This window comes from Neodiprion fabricii, chromosome 2 (genome assembly GCF_021155785.1).
Source record: "Neodiprion fabricii isolate iyNeoFabr1 chromosome 2, iyNeoFabr1.1, whole genome shotgun sequence".
In the NCBI taxonomy this organism is placed as follows: Eukaryota; Metazoa; Arthropoda; class Insecta; order Hymenoptera; family Diprionidae; genus Neodiprion; species Neodiprion fabricii.
The window spans coordinates 11,264,040-11,280,598 of NC_060240.1; the positions used below are offsets into that span (position 1 = coordinate 11,264,040).

The window sequence follows — 16,559 nt, forward strand, 5'->3', positions numbered from 1 at the left end:
AACAATTTTTCCAACTCATTTTTTTTCTTTTCTTATAGAATATTTAGAAACCCTTTTCACTGTTGAACAGTCACCAAATTATCGAAACGTATCGACGACTTGTTCATCTTCTGAAAATCTCTTCGCGGATGAAAAGCAGCAAAAAATGGATCCCCGGAAAAATCTATACTAAACTAATTGCTCCAGAAGTCAACGATTTTTTTTTTCTCTTGTGAGGGAAAAGTGTTCTTCCCTGAGATTTCATGTATCTCCAGGGTCATTTCCGGGATCCTATTCCGTCCAAATTTCCGGATTTCTCTTACTTTTCCATAGTTATTACACTTGTATAACAGATTCCTGTTATCCAGAATCGGAAAAGAGTCGACTGAACGAAAAGAAAAGGGTGGAATAAAAATTACTGTCTAAGAATCGCAAGGTAGTCTAAGTCGTTCGCTTCTCACTGGGATAATTCGGGGTTGGCTTATTAACGGTGCCCCAAAATAGTAGAAGACCGGTGGATTCGTGCCTGATGAAAAAGAGGAATGGACGGTCGGCAACGAGTCGTTTCTGACTACCGTCCCTGGTGAGAGTGACGGCGGTAACAGCGGCGGCCTCGGTTCCCTTCTCCGTAATGTCGATCTCAACGCGATGGATAACGTCTTCGGCAAAGAGGCCAGGATTGGTAAGCTCCAAGTTGTTACGAAGGTTGTCGAGGCCGTACGACGGTCGATTCTGACTGACGTAGTTGAGGAAGTCTTGATCGATGGGGCGAACCTGCCGCCTAGCGCGGTTTGAATGTGCCGCGCTTTTCCGGAGCGCTACCCGAAAGCTCCGCCGGCGGCGCTGCCGGTTAATCCGGCTGATACTGAAGCCCGTTGCCCACTGCTGCACGTGGTAGCCGCCAACTCTGTCGTCGTAACTGAAAAAGTTTCGCCTTAGCGGTGACGGCAGAGGTTTTGCGGTCTCTTCATCCTCGCCGAACCTGTTCGGGAACGAGATTTTGTCGTTTAGACCTACGCCTGCCTGCGTCTTCGAGGGATTCGCGAATTGATTGTTGTTCTGGAGCTGAGACGAGGCTCGTGTGTAACCTGGAGACAAAAGGCTCAGGTCAGCCGAGAGCGGGTCGAAGAGAGAGTTTAATCCCAACGACTGCAGAGCTCTGCTCAGACTCAATGTGCTCGACAACTTCATCCGTGGCAGCGCGATTATGCACGTTTCATTCTTCGTGCTTCCGATCAGATTTTCCAGCCTCTCGGCGCTCAGGCGACTTTCCAGATCCCGCAATGCGTTCACGCCTCGGTTCGTGGGAAGCACGACGTACATCGTCACCTGGAAGAAAAGAGCGGTGTTCTTTGGTGAAGGGTTTCAGAAGTATAGGTTGAGAATTGACTGGTCTGAGATTCTGTTTGCAATTATAGAACTAATTCCAATTACAAATATCATGTGTTATGTGTTATGTAGCAATCGTGAAGGGTGAAAAACAATATTATTTGAGACACAACTTCATCGATCTAATTGATATTTGTAAATTGAAGCCAGATTTCATTTTCAGATTTGAATTGTCCTACCCAATTTATAATTTATCATTTTCTGGTAGTGTGCAATAGTTGTAAGTACGGGTTGTATTGAATGGGTAAGTTTCCGACTTCTGTCATTGCATATTTTCGAAGCTTACATCCAAGATTGATTGTAAATTGTTGAGAGATTTTTTAGAAGTTTTAGACTACTGAATTACGACGTCATATTGAAACTTGACCACCCACAATTTTTCTCTCTCTGAGTGTTTGACGCAAAAGAGAAAATCTACGACTAACAAGTCACCTATTATCCATAAATTTTGATGACAAAGAAGAGAAAAATGTTTTTTTGTGGAAAACCGCATAATAAAATTCGTTTTTCATTGTGTATTCTACTTGACATTAACCTCATGTCACGAAATAAAAAACTCAATTGCGTACACAACGTTTTCTAGAACCTTGTATCCCTGAAGTTGACTCGAAACGATCAGCTGTTCACTCAACCTACCGCCATATTGTCCTAATTTCAGCCCACATTGTGGATCTCGATGAGCTTCGGTAAATCATATTTATTCCACAAGCTTTAAACTTACATTGAACCCGCAGTTGACAATTTAATGTATTTTTCCATTAAGGACTATTTAAGAAAATTGTCAACTTGAAGATCAAAACTTTTTGTTAGTTTCACCACGAGATAGTCGCACGTTAAGTATTCATTAGCAATATATTCGTTAATCCTGTGTTCAGAAGCTAAAATAATTTTTCTGGAAACACTACACAGAAAATACTAAAACTGTAAACAGAGTTTGGATATGAATCCTTCAATTCAACTTATCAAAAATCGTTTCGAAATAGCAGAAGATCTAGCAGATTAGTTCTATATCATTTCACGATAGCTTATTTTGTTGACAAAACTTGTTTTTACAAATTCACCGGAACAAATATATTTTCAACGGTCATTTCAATCTTGCTATTATTCTTTTGATGAAAACCAATACCAGTGCAGCGAGATTGTGTCAAATAGTTTTGTGAATAAAATTAAGAATAAATCAAGGGGATAAATACTCAATATGCGACGATTTCCTAACAAACTTAATGAAAAAGCATTGATTCTTAATTGACCAGCCTTCTATACCTCAACATCTCTAGAAAGTCACTGTTTTTCATATTCTTCGACCCATACCTCTTTTCCCTTGTAAGGAAGCCCAACGATCTTAGCTTGCAGCTCTTTGTCCTCAAAGAAGGGAAATTCTCCACCGTTGAACATCATGTCGACATCGACGACCTCACCAGACGCAACGGTAAAAGGTTTCCTGAAAGACGATCAATGATTATATAATAACGAATTGAGTAAATTTATAGTTTAAACATATTTCAGGAAAACTGTAATACGAAAAGCCTTGGCACCAACCTTTTCGTGGCACCATCGATGAAAAACTGATTCCACTCTCCGTTAAAATACAGCGCAGACGCTATTATGACCTTCGTTTCAGGTGAAGGCGGTTCACGCAGGATTTCAGAAATTTTTCCTCGCGTCTTTTGACTCACCCAGGAGTTCACTTTTTCCTGAGCATCGCGACCATTCTTCTCGAAATCAAGGTTTATCACTTCACTCTTGTAGACGTCTCGGCTTACTGCCTGGAATTCTCTCCTGATTGGGTAGCCGTCCTAAGAAAACAATTCACGTGATATAGATTATCCAAGCCTTGAGAATCGTAAATAACTAAAAAACGGTCAAAAAGGGTCAAAGGGAGATAAATAATCTTACCCGGACGAATATTCCGCTGGCGAAGTAAGATTGCGGAGCGGGTATTCCGGGCGTGCCACTGACAGCATCGAGCAAAACACCGAACATCTGGTGAACAATTTCGGAATTTCTTGATATATCAACGCCAGCGTTGAATCCGAGCAGCGTGGAAACTTCCTCGAAGGTTTTTCCAGCCGAGCCCAAAAGCACCAAAGCCAAAGCAGCTGCGACGCTGAGCGGCGAAAATATGACATTTTCATTATTTCCTGCAGGAATTCCTCTTGCCTGTGTAGCCGAAACTGCCCCATCGACTCTCAAGGCAAACCGGGCTACGCCTTTGGATATCACGCTGTTTGCCTGTAAACGATTACTGTGATATCACAAAATGCTCATAAATTAATTATTATTCAAGTCGTAATTATCACTGTTTTTCGATCCCTTCGAATCATCGCTAAAAAAAAATTTTCATAAATAAAGAACACGCGTCTTCCTGTAGTGGGCGTCAAATCGGGTTTGCGAGATAAGGTACATCTATTAAAATCAATCTTTACCGAAAAAACAGTGATTTGCATATCTCACTTATGAATAAGAATGATCTAAGGCTCACGAGAGCTGAAATGTGTTTTGAATGCGCGTCGTTCTCGTCGCCATGACACCATTATCCAGTATTGAGGTTAGGTCCGGTATACCGGATAGTGAGGTTATGCGAAAGGTGTGCAAAGTAGACGTATTCAAATATTATTTAATTCAACCTAAGCCTTTCATTTGCATTTGTATTCTGGGTAATTTTAAGCAGGAAATTTTTCATGGAACAGTATCATTTTTTGGCTCTCACATTTTCATTTTCACTTTTACCCAAAATTCGCGATACTAGTATTCTACTGAAATAGAACTCTAAAGTTTCAAAATGTATCTGATTATGTTTTTCTTTAAAAAATGCCCGTAGCAAAAATGTTGATTTGGACATGAAAGAATTCCAATGGTCGTAGTTTAGATTCACCGAAATTTATTTTATAATGCAAGTTTTCGAGATTGCATTTTTTCCAATCTAATTTTGAGATAGCTGTTTATGCCTCTGATATTGTCGAAATGATACTGATTTTCCGATTAAAAAATGTTAAAATGGCTTGATCTTTCCACACAGAGAAAAGAAGAAACGTGTTACCATTTACCAAATAAAGCGATTACGGGCAAACAAATATTTTTTTAATTAAAATACATGCCGCTCGTCACTGAATAATACAAATTGTTTTTCTGAAAGCATATTTTAATCCATCAAAAAATTTGTCTGCGCATATTCGACCGCCGTATTAATTGATTTAAGTCATAAGCCCTTTCTCTATGCGTACTTTCAACCTTTAACCTAGTTTGTATCAAATATTTTATTGTGATAGACGGTAGCAGATCGAAAAGTTAATCGATCGAAAGAAAATATTACCAGCATCTGCACGCTCGCCGATCGCGACTATATTCGTAGTCGGAGTTTCAAGTTCGCTTTAGTTCTCATCGAAACGTCGTGACGTGAACGCGCTGGATGTTGAGCGCACAGAAAATTTAGGGTTGAGCGTCACTGTCCGGCACGCATGCGCATTTTTTTGGGCACAGGCGTCGACGACACAATGCTGATAGACACGTTAGTCAGCGAGTTTGCGCAATCGAATTGAATAGGTAAGAGTTGTAAGTGATCGTTACTGAAACCTCGCAATACGCGGAGAAGTTAAATATAGCTAAGTGTGCACTGTTTGCGTAAGATTATAAATTAAATATTACCAATTTACAGTCGATATTCAGTGGGTTAGAATTATTTTTTCTTCATCGTTGTAGACATAAAACGAAATTTTTGCGAATTTGCAAAATGCTGCGATCAAATATCGGATTTCTAGTTAAAATGAATGTGGTTTCACCCGATGATACTATATTGCTCTTTTCCCTGTATTTTTAAAACTCAATAGACGTTAGTTTAAATCTGAAAAAAAAATTTCTCTGCTATATTTGGCAAAGACAACGAACTTCTTTCAAGTTTTCATCATTGTCGATCAAGAATTCATTCAAATAGTTTCTCAAAACTTTCGGAGCAACACAACCCCGGAACTGTAAAATAAACTGTCCAAAGTCTCTCAAACTTTGATTATTTCTAAATCTGTTCGTTAAAAAAGTTTCTCTTGCAGTTGAATAATTCGTCAGTATTATTATAGATTTGGCAAAGTCACATCATTTTTCCGACTAATTTCTAAACATTTTCTGACGAATTTCGAGACCGAATAAAAAACTATTTTTCTTCTAAAATTTTGGACCAACTCCCACGATGTTGGAAAATATTATGAAGAACCCGTTATCTTAATACTCATGAGTCGTTTGAATTTCGAAACTGTTTTTGAACGCATTTCGAGAGAGTCATAGTTTATTGGAATTCTTGACAAAGCTTTTCAGAGTCTTGCCGTTTACAGGGGGATTAAAAAATTCTTTAAAAAAAAAACACCAATATATTTTAATAAAGACTGCGAAAACTTTTTCAATTAGTATCCGTTCAATATTTCAAGCCTGTCTTTTATGGCGTTTTTATTTCAATCATATTTCAATCTCGTTAAACGTTATTATTTCCGCATCCTTAAAAAATTCCTTCTTCAAACTTACCCTTCTACTCCAAACTGCGGGCAATTGATCATTTTGCCCCGAGATCAGCGCCGAAGTTGGTGCTTGCGGTGAGCTGAACGCAGAAACGGCGGCGCGATTATCGTTCAAAATATTGTTTTCGACAATCTGAGGACTCGATTGAAATCTCTGAGGTTTGACTGTTTTCGCAATCATCGAGTCGTAGGTATCAGGAAAGACGATCTGCCCCGTGGACCACGAAGCCAAGGTAATAAACAACAATGCCCGCTTCATTTCTGCAAACAATCAAATATAAAAAAGATTAGCTAACATGATTAGACGTCACGGTTTTTTGACACGCCCCTGTTACCACAGCGCTTTAAATCTTGATCATTATTACTCTACTCTAGTTTTATGGCAGTTGTTACAGCGTGGTACAAATTTGATAACGGTGCAGATTTTGAGCTCACGCTCATTGGCAGCGCAAACTTCGCTGACTTTTAATTAATCTTTCGTTCGTGAATATTTTCTTCCGGGAAAAATATGCGTGCATTTCTTTCTATAAAAAAATTCTGTGTGGCGAAGTGGAATCGCTATATATTTTTTTAAATTTAATATAAAAATCAGGTTTTTTGAAATCCTTATGGCAAAAATACGCATCTGCTTTTTAAATTTACTTAACTTGTGGTATAAGTAGAAATAGTTCGTTAATTTGATACAAATTGTTCGAAATTTGTTGTACATCCTTGCGAATGTGCTAAACATGCGCATAAGGAAACTACAATTAAAAAAAGGAATTACTTTGCATTCCATTTGAATTCCCTATTATTTGTCAAAATATTCTTTTGACTAGTTTTGAATTTTACTCATCATTTCTACTGAAATCATTATTTTATTTACAATTTTCCGGTCACAAATCACAGATCTGAACCCTGTTCAAGTTGTACAACATAGAAGAAAAATAATCTTCTAATTTTAATTTAAATTCATAGTTTCATTCTTTACATATTTCACATATTTAGTAAATTTACTAAAACCGTTCAACGGTGTACTTATACAACTAATTACGCAAGCTTTCGTATATCGTTATACGAATTTTAATAGACTCGGTGTTAATTAAACATTGTAATGTATCCACATCGTCTTTCACTTTCACAAAACACGGTATGACATTTATACGAAGGAACATTTCAACCGAATTTTAAATATTTCTCAAACAGGAAATTTTAACACACTTTCAACAAGTCATTTTAATGATAGATAAAATTTATGCCATGTAATTTTTTGAGTCTCGCAAATTTTCAATCAGCCCGATTTATCTCATAAAAACTAAGACGTGCGTTTGAAATTGACAGAATCAAATGTACCAAACAATTGTTTCGTGAAAACTATTTCACTGAATTTTAAAAATCGAAATACCCATCAATTTTATCTGAAATTCCTCAAAGAACCCCGAAAAATGCTGTAAAATTACACGCAGTACTTTCAAACAAATCAGACAATCATAAAATGCCACGAAACCATTTCGCCGAAATTAAATGCTCGTATGTAATTACCAAGAAATTGCAAAACAAATTAAATAGAGAAAATCAAACCTCAAGTTTATTTTAGGAGATAGATTCTAAATTTAGTATCGAATGCCACGTTTATGGAAGAAAAATTTAAACATTATGTGAATTGAGAATATTGGAATTGAATCGTCGTATTTCAGTAAAATTTATCTTTTTATATTTTCGATTAGCTGATGCATCGAGCAGCCGGACGCGATAAAAGATGATAATCATCGAAGAGATGGGTAATTAATAAGAGGATGAAACATCCCGAATTAACGGTCAACCGATTTGAACCAACATAAGCCCGAAGGCCAAAAACCTCGTTATTCGGTTAGAGAAAGTATCATATTCTGCACAAGCAGACTTTTGCAATCGATTGTTAAACACACTCTGCGATCGTTAAGGTCAACGGCGTTCGCATTATCGTTAGCGGAAACAGAAGAAGAAACATCTTTAATGCTATTGGGAAATCCTCGGCGCGTGACGAAACGGCGCGACTGATTGTTCCTTTTTTTTTTTTTTTTGTGCTTACAGCAAATAGATTTGCAATTTTTTCCACACCATTAGTGTACAAAAATCGCACCTTGAATCTTAATAAACTGAAATTTCGTAATGAATTCTCAAAATTCACATCATTTGAAGAATGTTTCAGAATTTTTCAAAGACGTGCCGTTCGGACTGATTAAAAATCGTGTTAGAATCAACGTCAAAGTTGTTTTTTCTTTCAGACTAACGACGATTTTTTCTGTTTACTTTGCGATTTCTAAGTTACGCGTCGGACAATATTCGCTCTTGACGAAATCGTTTTTTCTCTTCTTTTTGGCATTTCAAACAGTTCTCCGGTTTCCCTGAATTACTAAAAAGTTTTATTGAAATTAAACACTTCTCCTGATCAGAAGAAAAAAAAGTCTTCGCCAAGTGGAGTTTTGTTTCCGTTCTTTCTTTAATTTCACACTAAACCAAAAAATTCACTCATCGGTCTGCTAAGAATTATTCATGTATCAACGTTAAAAAAACTGCAAATAACAAAAAATATTCCGATGTCAAAGGATTCACGCTTTTGATTAGCAGGAAAGACCTTGAAAACTGATCCAAGAAGTTTGTTTAAATTGGCATCATTAGTTACGGAATTAACAATGGAGCCATGAAAATCACAATTAGATTCACTTCTCTGAAGAAACTAATTTACACACGTAAGCGGTATTTAATAGTGCTGCCGTAATTCTAGTAATGAACTATAAGTTTTCCTCCTTAAAATTGAAAAATTTCCCAAAACTACATCACTGAAACAAATTCATATTCTTCTTGTAGCGATATGGTGTTTTTCTTTTCTAAACGTAATAATCAAATTTATACGAATTGATTGCTTTCTTATTGTATTTTTTAAAAAACGTAATCAGAAAATAACGGAAGTTATCGAGGATTAAAAATAACGATAAAATTCTTATCTATCCCCGAATTTGTTAGACATCGAAAAAAATAAGAAAGTTAGCAACGAATTGCAGTGTCAATTAAACGAACCACACCAAAAATATGTATACAAAAAGAATAAGGTTGACTAGAATAAAGAAATCATAAAAAAATTTACACACAGCTAGTTGGATGCATTGAACTTTGCAATCACGTAACACGAATATTTATTTCAATTATATAATTAGATTTCTAATTTCTTATTTTTTTTCCAATTTATTAATTATTGTACATGATTATTGGCAATATTGTTGGGTAGCAATTGTAAAAAAAAAAATCATTTCTCGATTAGAAATTCGTAAGAGGCTTTTGGATAGTATGGAATAGAACATAGTCAATGTGTCTATTAGCGTGTGGTACTATTTATAGATCAAAAGTGTCTATCCTGCGTGTTGAATTCCGTCGCCTGAACAGCAGCCGATGTAAAACATCTCGTGTAGCCTCACGCGACTGGAATAAATTGCATTTACACTTCTGTCCAGATCCCGTATCGGTACGCGCATGTATTATAAATGTACCTGTAATATACAGTTTCTGCTAATGCGGGTTCGGCAAGTTAACACGTCCGACTGTGCCAATTTTCTCTCCTCTCCTCGCGTCGAGCCTAATCACTCGGTCGTTGTACCTTCCCGCTGTTTTAGGTATAATGTAATTCATAGCTAGAAACCGGAATTCACGATTAAATACAAACTCAAACCAGTAGAACCTAACCCACAAGACTAATTTAATTTCCGGGAGGAAGATAATTGATGGTAATCGATTCTATTCGGCTGACATAGAATGAATAAAAGATAAAGCTACGCCGTAAAATAAAAACGCTTCTTCACAGCAATACGATTATCGTAATTTCTACAGCAGGGTGTTATTAATTTTTTTTAAACTTTTCGACAAACCTGATCAGCCATACGTTGAAATTCGAATATTTTATATTTTCAATATATGTTGAGAATTGATCGGAGTTTGAGTTTTGAATAAAAAAAATTTTATACCGTAATGGGTTCTTGATTACAACACATAATGGCATAATTATAATCGCTGAACAGATGAGACGCCGTATTGTGGCAGTGACCAGTGACAGAACTTCATATTTATATATAGAAGTGATCTTTCACCGTATATTTCGCTTCTCATTAACTATATGACATAAAATTAAAGTTCAACAGCTAGAGCGACGTTATTCGTGTCCAGATATTTGTTAAATACGCCGTAATCGATCAGCTGATCGGCGCTTCGACCGCCATATTGATTAAGTCGCGCCAATAACGAGGATCCCGAATTTTTTAAGATACGCGTAGTCTCATTCCGCCATCAAAAAAAGGCCAGGGTGTGAGGTAACCTTGTGAGGAAAGAATTTGACGGATGGTAAGTAATCGAGACGGAACAAATAAAGCAACGACACATCCCGCGAACCACGGAGCGTCGCTGATCATGGGCGGTGAGCTGGTTCATCGCCCACAAGGTATGCCTGTTATAATCATTCGCTTTCGAGGTCAGACGACATTGAGTAAAAAATATATTCGCACTCCAACTACTACGCATGCAGAGAAATTCGAAAACCGGAAGTTTTCCAAATTCGCTGAATCGGAACTTTGCAGAATGTAGCAGACAATTTCAGCGTGTTAAATGTTCTCTGTGAAATGTTACTTGATTTTAAAGTTTGTCAACAGCTTTGCCGAATAATACGAGAAAGAGTTTTTTACCTCGACGACTATTTCGAGTCTGAAATCAATCCGGTTATGCAAGTTGCGGCACCTTTTTTTCACCTTCATATTCCGGTTTTTAATCTTGGCGCGGTTTGAGAAAAGTGACGTCAGAAGTGGCAGTCAGCTGTTCGTTTCAGACCAAATTAACAAATATTGGGGCACGGATATCGTCCTGCAAGCTATTTAACTTTCATTTCGTGACATCTAATCAATCTGGAGCAAAATATGCGATGAAAAACAACTTTTATTATTAAATACGACAATCGTTGGAGTTCACTGCCACCAAAATGGCGTCTGTCGTATACAAAGATTCCAATTTCGTGACGGGATCAAAGAAATTTTTGACTGGAAGGACGCAGTCGAGGAATTTATTCACTCAATGCAGAACTCGGTTCGTTATTTGCTCGATGCTGTAATATAAAAGTGACAATAGACCATTTTTGTTTTTTTTTTCTTCAATCTCAGTTGCGACCGGATGATTATAGGTTATGAATTCGTCTTCTTGTTGGTAAACATCAATGGCCAGATAGTCGCGAAGAATTCGGAGACGGGAAACTTGTCCGAAGGTTTACACCTTCGCTTTACGAGGTATTAATCGTCAAATAGTAAAACCGGTCACGACGTCCTTCGCATCGAATTGAGTAACGCGTGTTTCAACGTCGTTTTTGAAATCGAGAGTATAATTTCAACCATCCTCGCGAGCTGCATAAAACTGCACCTTTTATTTATCCGTAATACACGGTGTGTTCATAAATGCCTGTTCGCGAAATTCGATTATATTGTCCCTACCGACTGCATTTTGTATTTTGTATATAACGTGGAGGAATAATCTCTCGACGTGTAATAACACAGCGCTGGAAGTCTCTAAGTCGAAATGTAAGCAAAACCGTGCAAGAACAGCGAGAAGTGAAAGTAGATGTTAAAGGAGAATCGTGATTCCAAAATTAGGCACTGCATAAAGCAATTTATTATAATCGGTTACAGAGGCACGTGTAATGCAGACGAAAATTTACAGGAAGTGTTTTAACCGTAATCCAGAGATGAATTCTCATTATTATTCTTACTCGAGAATGTATATGATGTAATAATCGTTTGACATGTATCAAAAATACGAAATAATTACTACAATTTACTATTATTATACAGATTCTGTTCAAATTATTTATGCATTCCGAAAGTCGGCCTGAATACTGATTCATTATCAGTGAAAATATTAGCAATTTGGAACATGAATCAGCGTCGATCTTTTCAATGCCGCCAAAAAATTTGGATCATCTCGATCAAATTGCTTCTCGTTTTTTTTTTTTTTTTAATCAATGCGAGGTCTCCAAATTGACATACAGAGCTTTCGAATCGATATTTGAATCGTATTTTGATAAGTTTTATCAAAAGCGTATTTTGATATGTTTTTTATGGCTCTTGGAGCGGAGACAAATTCAAAATCGTAGATATTGATCGATATGTGTAAAAAATTAATGATCTTAAAGGGATTAAATTATCGAGCATCTTTTGTTTTGTTAATGGCCAATTTATATGATTTGTTCAATTTCAGCGAATAATCAAGGAAACAATGAATTTTGTACAAATTTCACGACATGCAAATCTGATAACTTATTGAATATATTTTGAAATAATGCAAAAAATTTTTGATCGCAACTCTTTTGGTATAAATACTTTATCTCTTTTCCCAACTTTCGATTCAAACAATCCTGTCGATTCATCCTTAACGATTTTAATCATTTGGCGATTGTTTTAACTGGACTGTACACCTGTGAATTGTTCGTACAGAGACGAGTTGTCGTTTAGGAATATAAATGAAGACAGCGATGCCCTTTCAATGACTGTGAGTCGAGAGAAAGAGAAAAACTACCTTGAAATATTTCAACGATCTCCAACGGGAATTTATATCGTCGCATAATATATGAGTTTTAATTTTCCGAGTACAGTCCGGTAAAAAATTGAGTAAACAAGAGAAATTATACCTGTATGGGAATCAAGAAACGAAAAGTACAACGCATGTTAACCAATTTGAATCTTATATAACGTATCTTTTCTTGGGATAAAAAAAAAAAGTCGACACCCACAAATTGAAATAAAAAGCAAAATAAGTTGTAACAAATTCTAAAGAGGTTGCAAAATCATTTTGCACGTCTAATTTCGATGGATTAGGACTTATTTTGTTCGTTAATTGACGATCTAAAAACTGAAATGAATTTTTAACAGCGTCAATATGTTGATGAATAAATCATAAATTTACAACTATAATTCTAGTCATGAACTGAGAATCCGTTTTCGAACAAGATCACTCGAAATTTAAAAAAAAAAAACAGTAAACCGATGCGATTGTTCTAAATTTATTGATAATTCGGCTTTTAATTCAAGTTTCCTACGTTCAACATTTTTTTCTCTACCTGGTTAACGTTCTTTCAACCAAAGAAAGAACGTTCGATTTGTAATTTTGTAATTTCAACGCCTTCGTATTTAAACTTGATATCCTGTCGGGCTTTCGATCTACTTTATACCTACTTCTTCTATGATTTCGTACCACCAGCTGTAATTATCGCCTGGCTATAAAGTTACAGAAGGAAAAAAAAAAACTGACGTTCAAACTCATTCGAGAATATATAGTAATTTGATTCCGAATAACTAGATCCATTATATTCCTGATCAGCATTTTCATACAAGTGATATACTGTAATAGTTACTATAGTTAGTGCAATTAGTATACTATAATAAATACTATAACAATCTCGATGTGTACGATTACTTCCTTATGTGCAAAGAGACAATCTAGACACGTCTAGATTCAAATAGCTTTCGTGTAGGTATGAATTGAAACCAGTTATTTAATAAGAGAATAAAAAAAAAATCATATCATTGTGATTGCGGAGGGATCTTTCAGGATGCTGGTTATTATAATAGACACATATGTATATATGTATATCACATTGTGTATGCATATATATACATAAATTATGCAAGCCACTGTTTTTAAATTTTGTAACCACAGCTGGCAGGCAAAGAGCATTTAATTTTTTTTCATCACATTCATTTACAAATCACAGATTAAATCTAAAGCTGTACCAGGCAAAATTATTTATTCACAATCAGCCAGGGACATTTTTTCTACACTACAACAGGACGGTTCGAAATTTCATACGCAAAATTAACACGTTCATAAAAGTTTTTACAATTTTCTGTTTACTTCTACGGACGGACGGTAGAAAAAAGTAAACTCAAGAAATTGTTGGTAATTGCGAAACATTATCGTAAAGACTGAAGTCTTGAATTTATTCAAACTTTGATGTCAAATGTGGAAATTCATTTTACGAAAATAGCAGAAGATGATTTTCACAGATTTGACCAGCTTTTTACCACAATTTACGTTAAACAATTTGCATTGGTTGTTCACAATGAAAACTCCGAACATCTTCAGATGCACACTGTAAAATTGATAACGGTTGATGTTTTTTCTAAAATTTTAGTGAAATTCTTTGGAAATATTAACAATTATTCTAAAAAAAATCACCAACAACAGTCACCAAATATTCAATTTCATTTTTTCAGTTTCATTTCAAACGGTCATTATAAAATCCAAGCTAAATCACAGTTTTCAAACGAATTATCACAAAATGAATAATATGCTCACCAGTGACGTTAACGTCGTCTTCGTACAGGCGTTGGATTAACAAGTTGATTCAGCGACGAAGAAAAGAAATATAAGTACGAATGAAAATGTAGGTATCGACGATTATAATCAATGCTTGCAGAACATCTTTGGCGCGATAGTTATTCAACAGAAACTTGTTTTCATCACTTTCACCGTAAGATTTTTACCGCCAACATGACAGCCGATAAGAATATGCGTGAGTTTGAGACGTTACAACGAGTATTTATTCGGCCACAACGAATAAAATTCAACTCGCAAAATTCTACCACTTGAAATGCGCGGTATCGAGGATGAGGCCTCTTGAACGCACTCTTGGTCGACTACTGGCCGCGATATCGACTGGCAGTTGTTTTTACCGCGCGTGCGACGCCATCTTTCTCCCCACTATGCAAATACCCCTGCCTCTTGTCCCGCACCATTTACGCCAGGGTCATTTGTACGATGTTACCGTACGACTCTCATTGTCAGAGCATCACCTTTTTACACTTATCACTTTTATGCGACTGGATGCAAAATTTCGGCCGGTTCAATTACCTCTTTCGCTCGAATCAACTCAAATCTGCGAATTATTATGAATTTTAGCATTTCCCACAATGCTGTGCGATTAATCCATTAATCTTTTTGTTCGATTATTCGATTAATCGACGATTTCAGTTGTTTTTTCCATTAATCGATTAATCGACGGTTACCGTCGGCAGATTTTTCGAATGATCGATTAATCGAAGTTGCCTCATAATAATTCGGCAGGTCAATCGATATATGAATCGAAAACCTCGATAAATCGATTAATCGAACAAAACGATTCGTCGAAGCTGCCGATTAGTCGGTAAATTTTACAGCACTAATTTCTGATCAGCTCGTAATTTGTTCTCACCGTAAAAATGCTACGAATCCTCAAGGATTTTAAACGTTCTGAGTAACGGTGAAAATTCAGAAATATTATAAGAATTATCATAGTCTTCTAAACTGGAATTGTTTCACATTATTTCCTGCTAATACTTGTAGGAATTACAATGAATTTCAAAGTCAACTTTGTGGAAAAACGTTTCTGATGACTTGGCAAGAGTTCAGCCAGATTAAATAAAGTCTCATTTTACAATCACGTTGAATCACGTTTGAAAATTGAAAAATGTTGTACTTTGTCTCCGTATCAATTACTTACTTTTATTATATACTAATTGTAAGTAAATTTGTAAAGAAACATTCGTCTCAATAAAATAAAAACCATTCATTGGTAAATTATACTAAAAAGTATTGATCAGAACTAGTCTGCATGTAAATATATTCACTGGAATAAACTTCAAATTTCGAGAGTATTAGTTACAGCTATGAAGAATCTTTTTTTTTATAATAATTTTACAGGCTCTTTAGAGTCAAGTGTGCTGACTCATTTTATCAGTACTGAAAATGCTGTTCGAAATTTGTTTTACTCGGCTGAAATTTTTGCTCAGGGGCTTCCAGAGTCGCGAGTTATCGACCCGAATTATCTCGCCGTTACGAAACGGATCGGATTCCCAAGCTATGTACAAATGGATTTCTCAATTGCCGGACGAGTCATCACAAACAGTTTTCAAATGTATTTGTCTTCCAGACGTAATTCTACTTAACACAGCGTTTGCCTTATAATTATAATTAGGCGTTCTCCGTTTGTGCATGGCAAACTATACATTGTGAAAACCTTGGACGCGTTGACGTCGCGTCATTAAAAAACCTGGAACACATACATCCTTGGAGAGAATGAAGATAAGATTTTAAGTTAGTCAGACTTGATACATCCATCGCAATGACTCAACGACCGGTAAAGAAAACGGATTAAATCGTCGTTGCAATTTTTAGAAACTGAACTTTGAATCGGTGCAATTTATCACTTCCGGTTAAAAAATCTGCAGTCCCGTGATACATTTCGCCTTTATTTTTCTTGCATCATCGTTCAGATTTATGCCGCAATACAATTTTCCAATCTCATCCTTACTCACTGCTTACTTTTTTTTTACATTTTACTACAGAAAAGTTTCTTTTTTCATCTGATGCGAATTGTTGACCTGAAATTACTCATTTTTATCAACAATTATACAAAATCGTAGCTCTTAACGTAAAAATTTCGTCCTGTCTTCTCATCTAAATATTTGAAATTTAGACTGCAAAAAACAATTTACTTTCGAGAACAGAAATAATCTAAAGAAATGTAGTTTTTTCATCGTCACATTCCTTTTTCCAATATTAATTTTATATTTGAATGGTTATACGCAGAGAAATTTTCCTACGTTGCAAGCTAGTGGTTAACAAAAGGTGAAAATCAGCTTATCAATAACGAAAATTTCTCACATT

The 16,559-nt window shown here is 36.0% G+C and overlaps 1 protein-coding gene across 1 annotated transcript; it reads right to left on the bottom strand.

The window, feature by feature from the left end:
• Positions 1-27: 27 nt before the first annotated feature.
• LOC124174740 (serine protease inhibitor 28Dc-like) lies at positions 28-14,571 on the bottom strand. Its single transcript, XM_046554167.1, has 6 exons — positions 14,211-14,571; positions 5,878-6,131; positions 3,265-3,600; positions 2,908-3,164; positions 2,680-2,809; positions 28-1,308 (listed from the first exon to the last, which is right to left on the bottom strand). Exons 2-6 carry the CDS (start codon positions 6,127-6,129, stop codon positions 421-423), a joined length of 1,863 nt encoding a protein of 620 aa, XP_046410123.1. The 5' UTR covers positions 6,130-6,131; positions 14,211-14,571; the 3' UTR covers positions 28-420.
• Between the last annotated feature and the right edge of the window lie 1,988 nt (positions 14,572-16,559).

What these genes read in the sequence shown, in the direction of transcription:
- LOC124174740 (XM_046554167.1), bottom strand. Translation starts at nt 6,129, where the DNA reads ATGAAGCGGGCATTGTTGTTTATTACCTTGGCTTCGTGGTCCACGGGG. An exon ending in CCGCAGTTTGGAGTAGAAGG is followed by an intron (nt 3,601 to 5,877) that starts GTAAGTTTGAAG and finishes AATCGTTTACAG; the next exon opens with GCAAACAGCGTGATATCCAA. An exon ending in ATCGATGGTGCCACGAAAAG is followed by an intron (nt 2,810 to 2,907) that starts GTTGGTGCCAAG and finishes ATCGTCTTTCAG; the next exon opens with GAAACCTTTTACCGTTGCGT.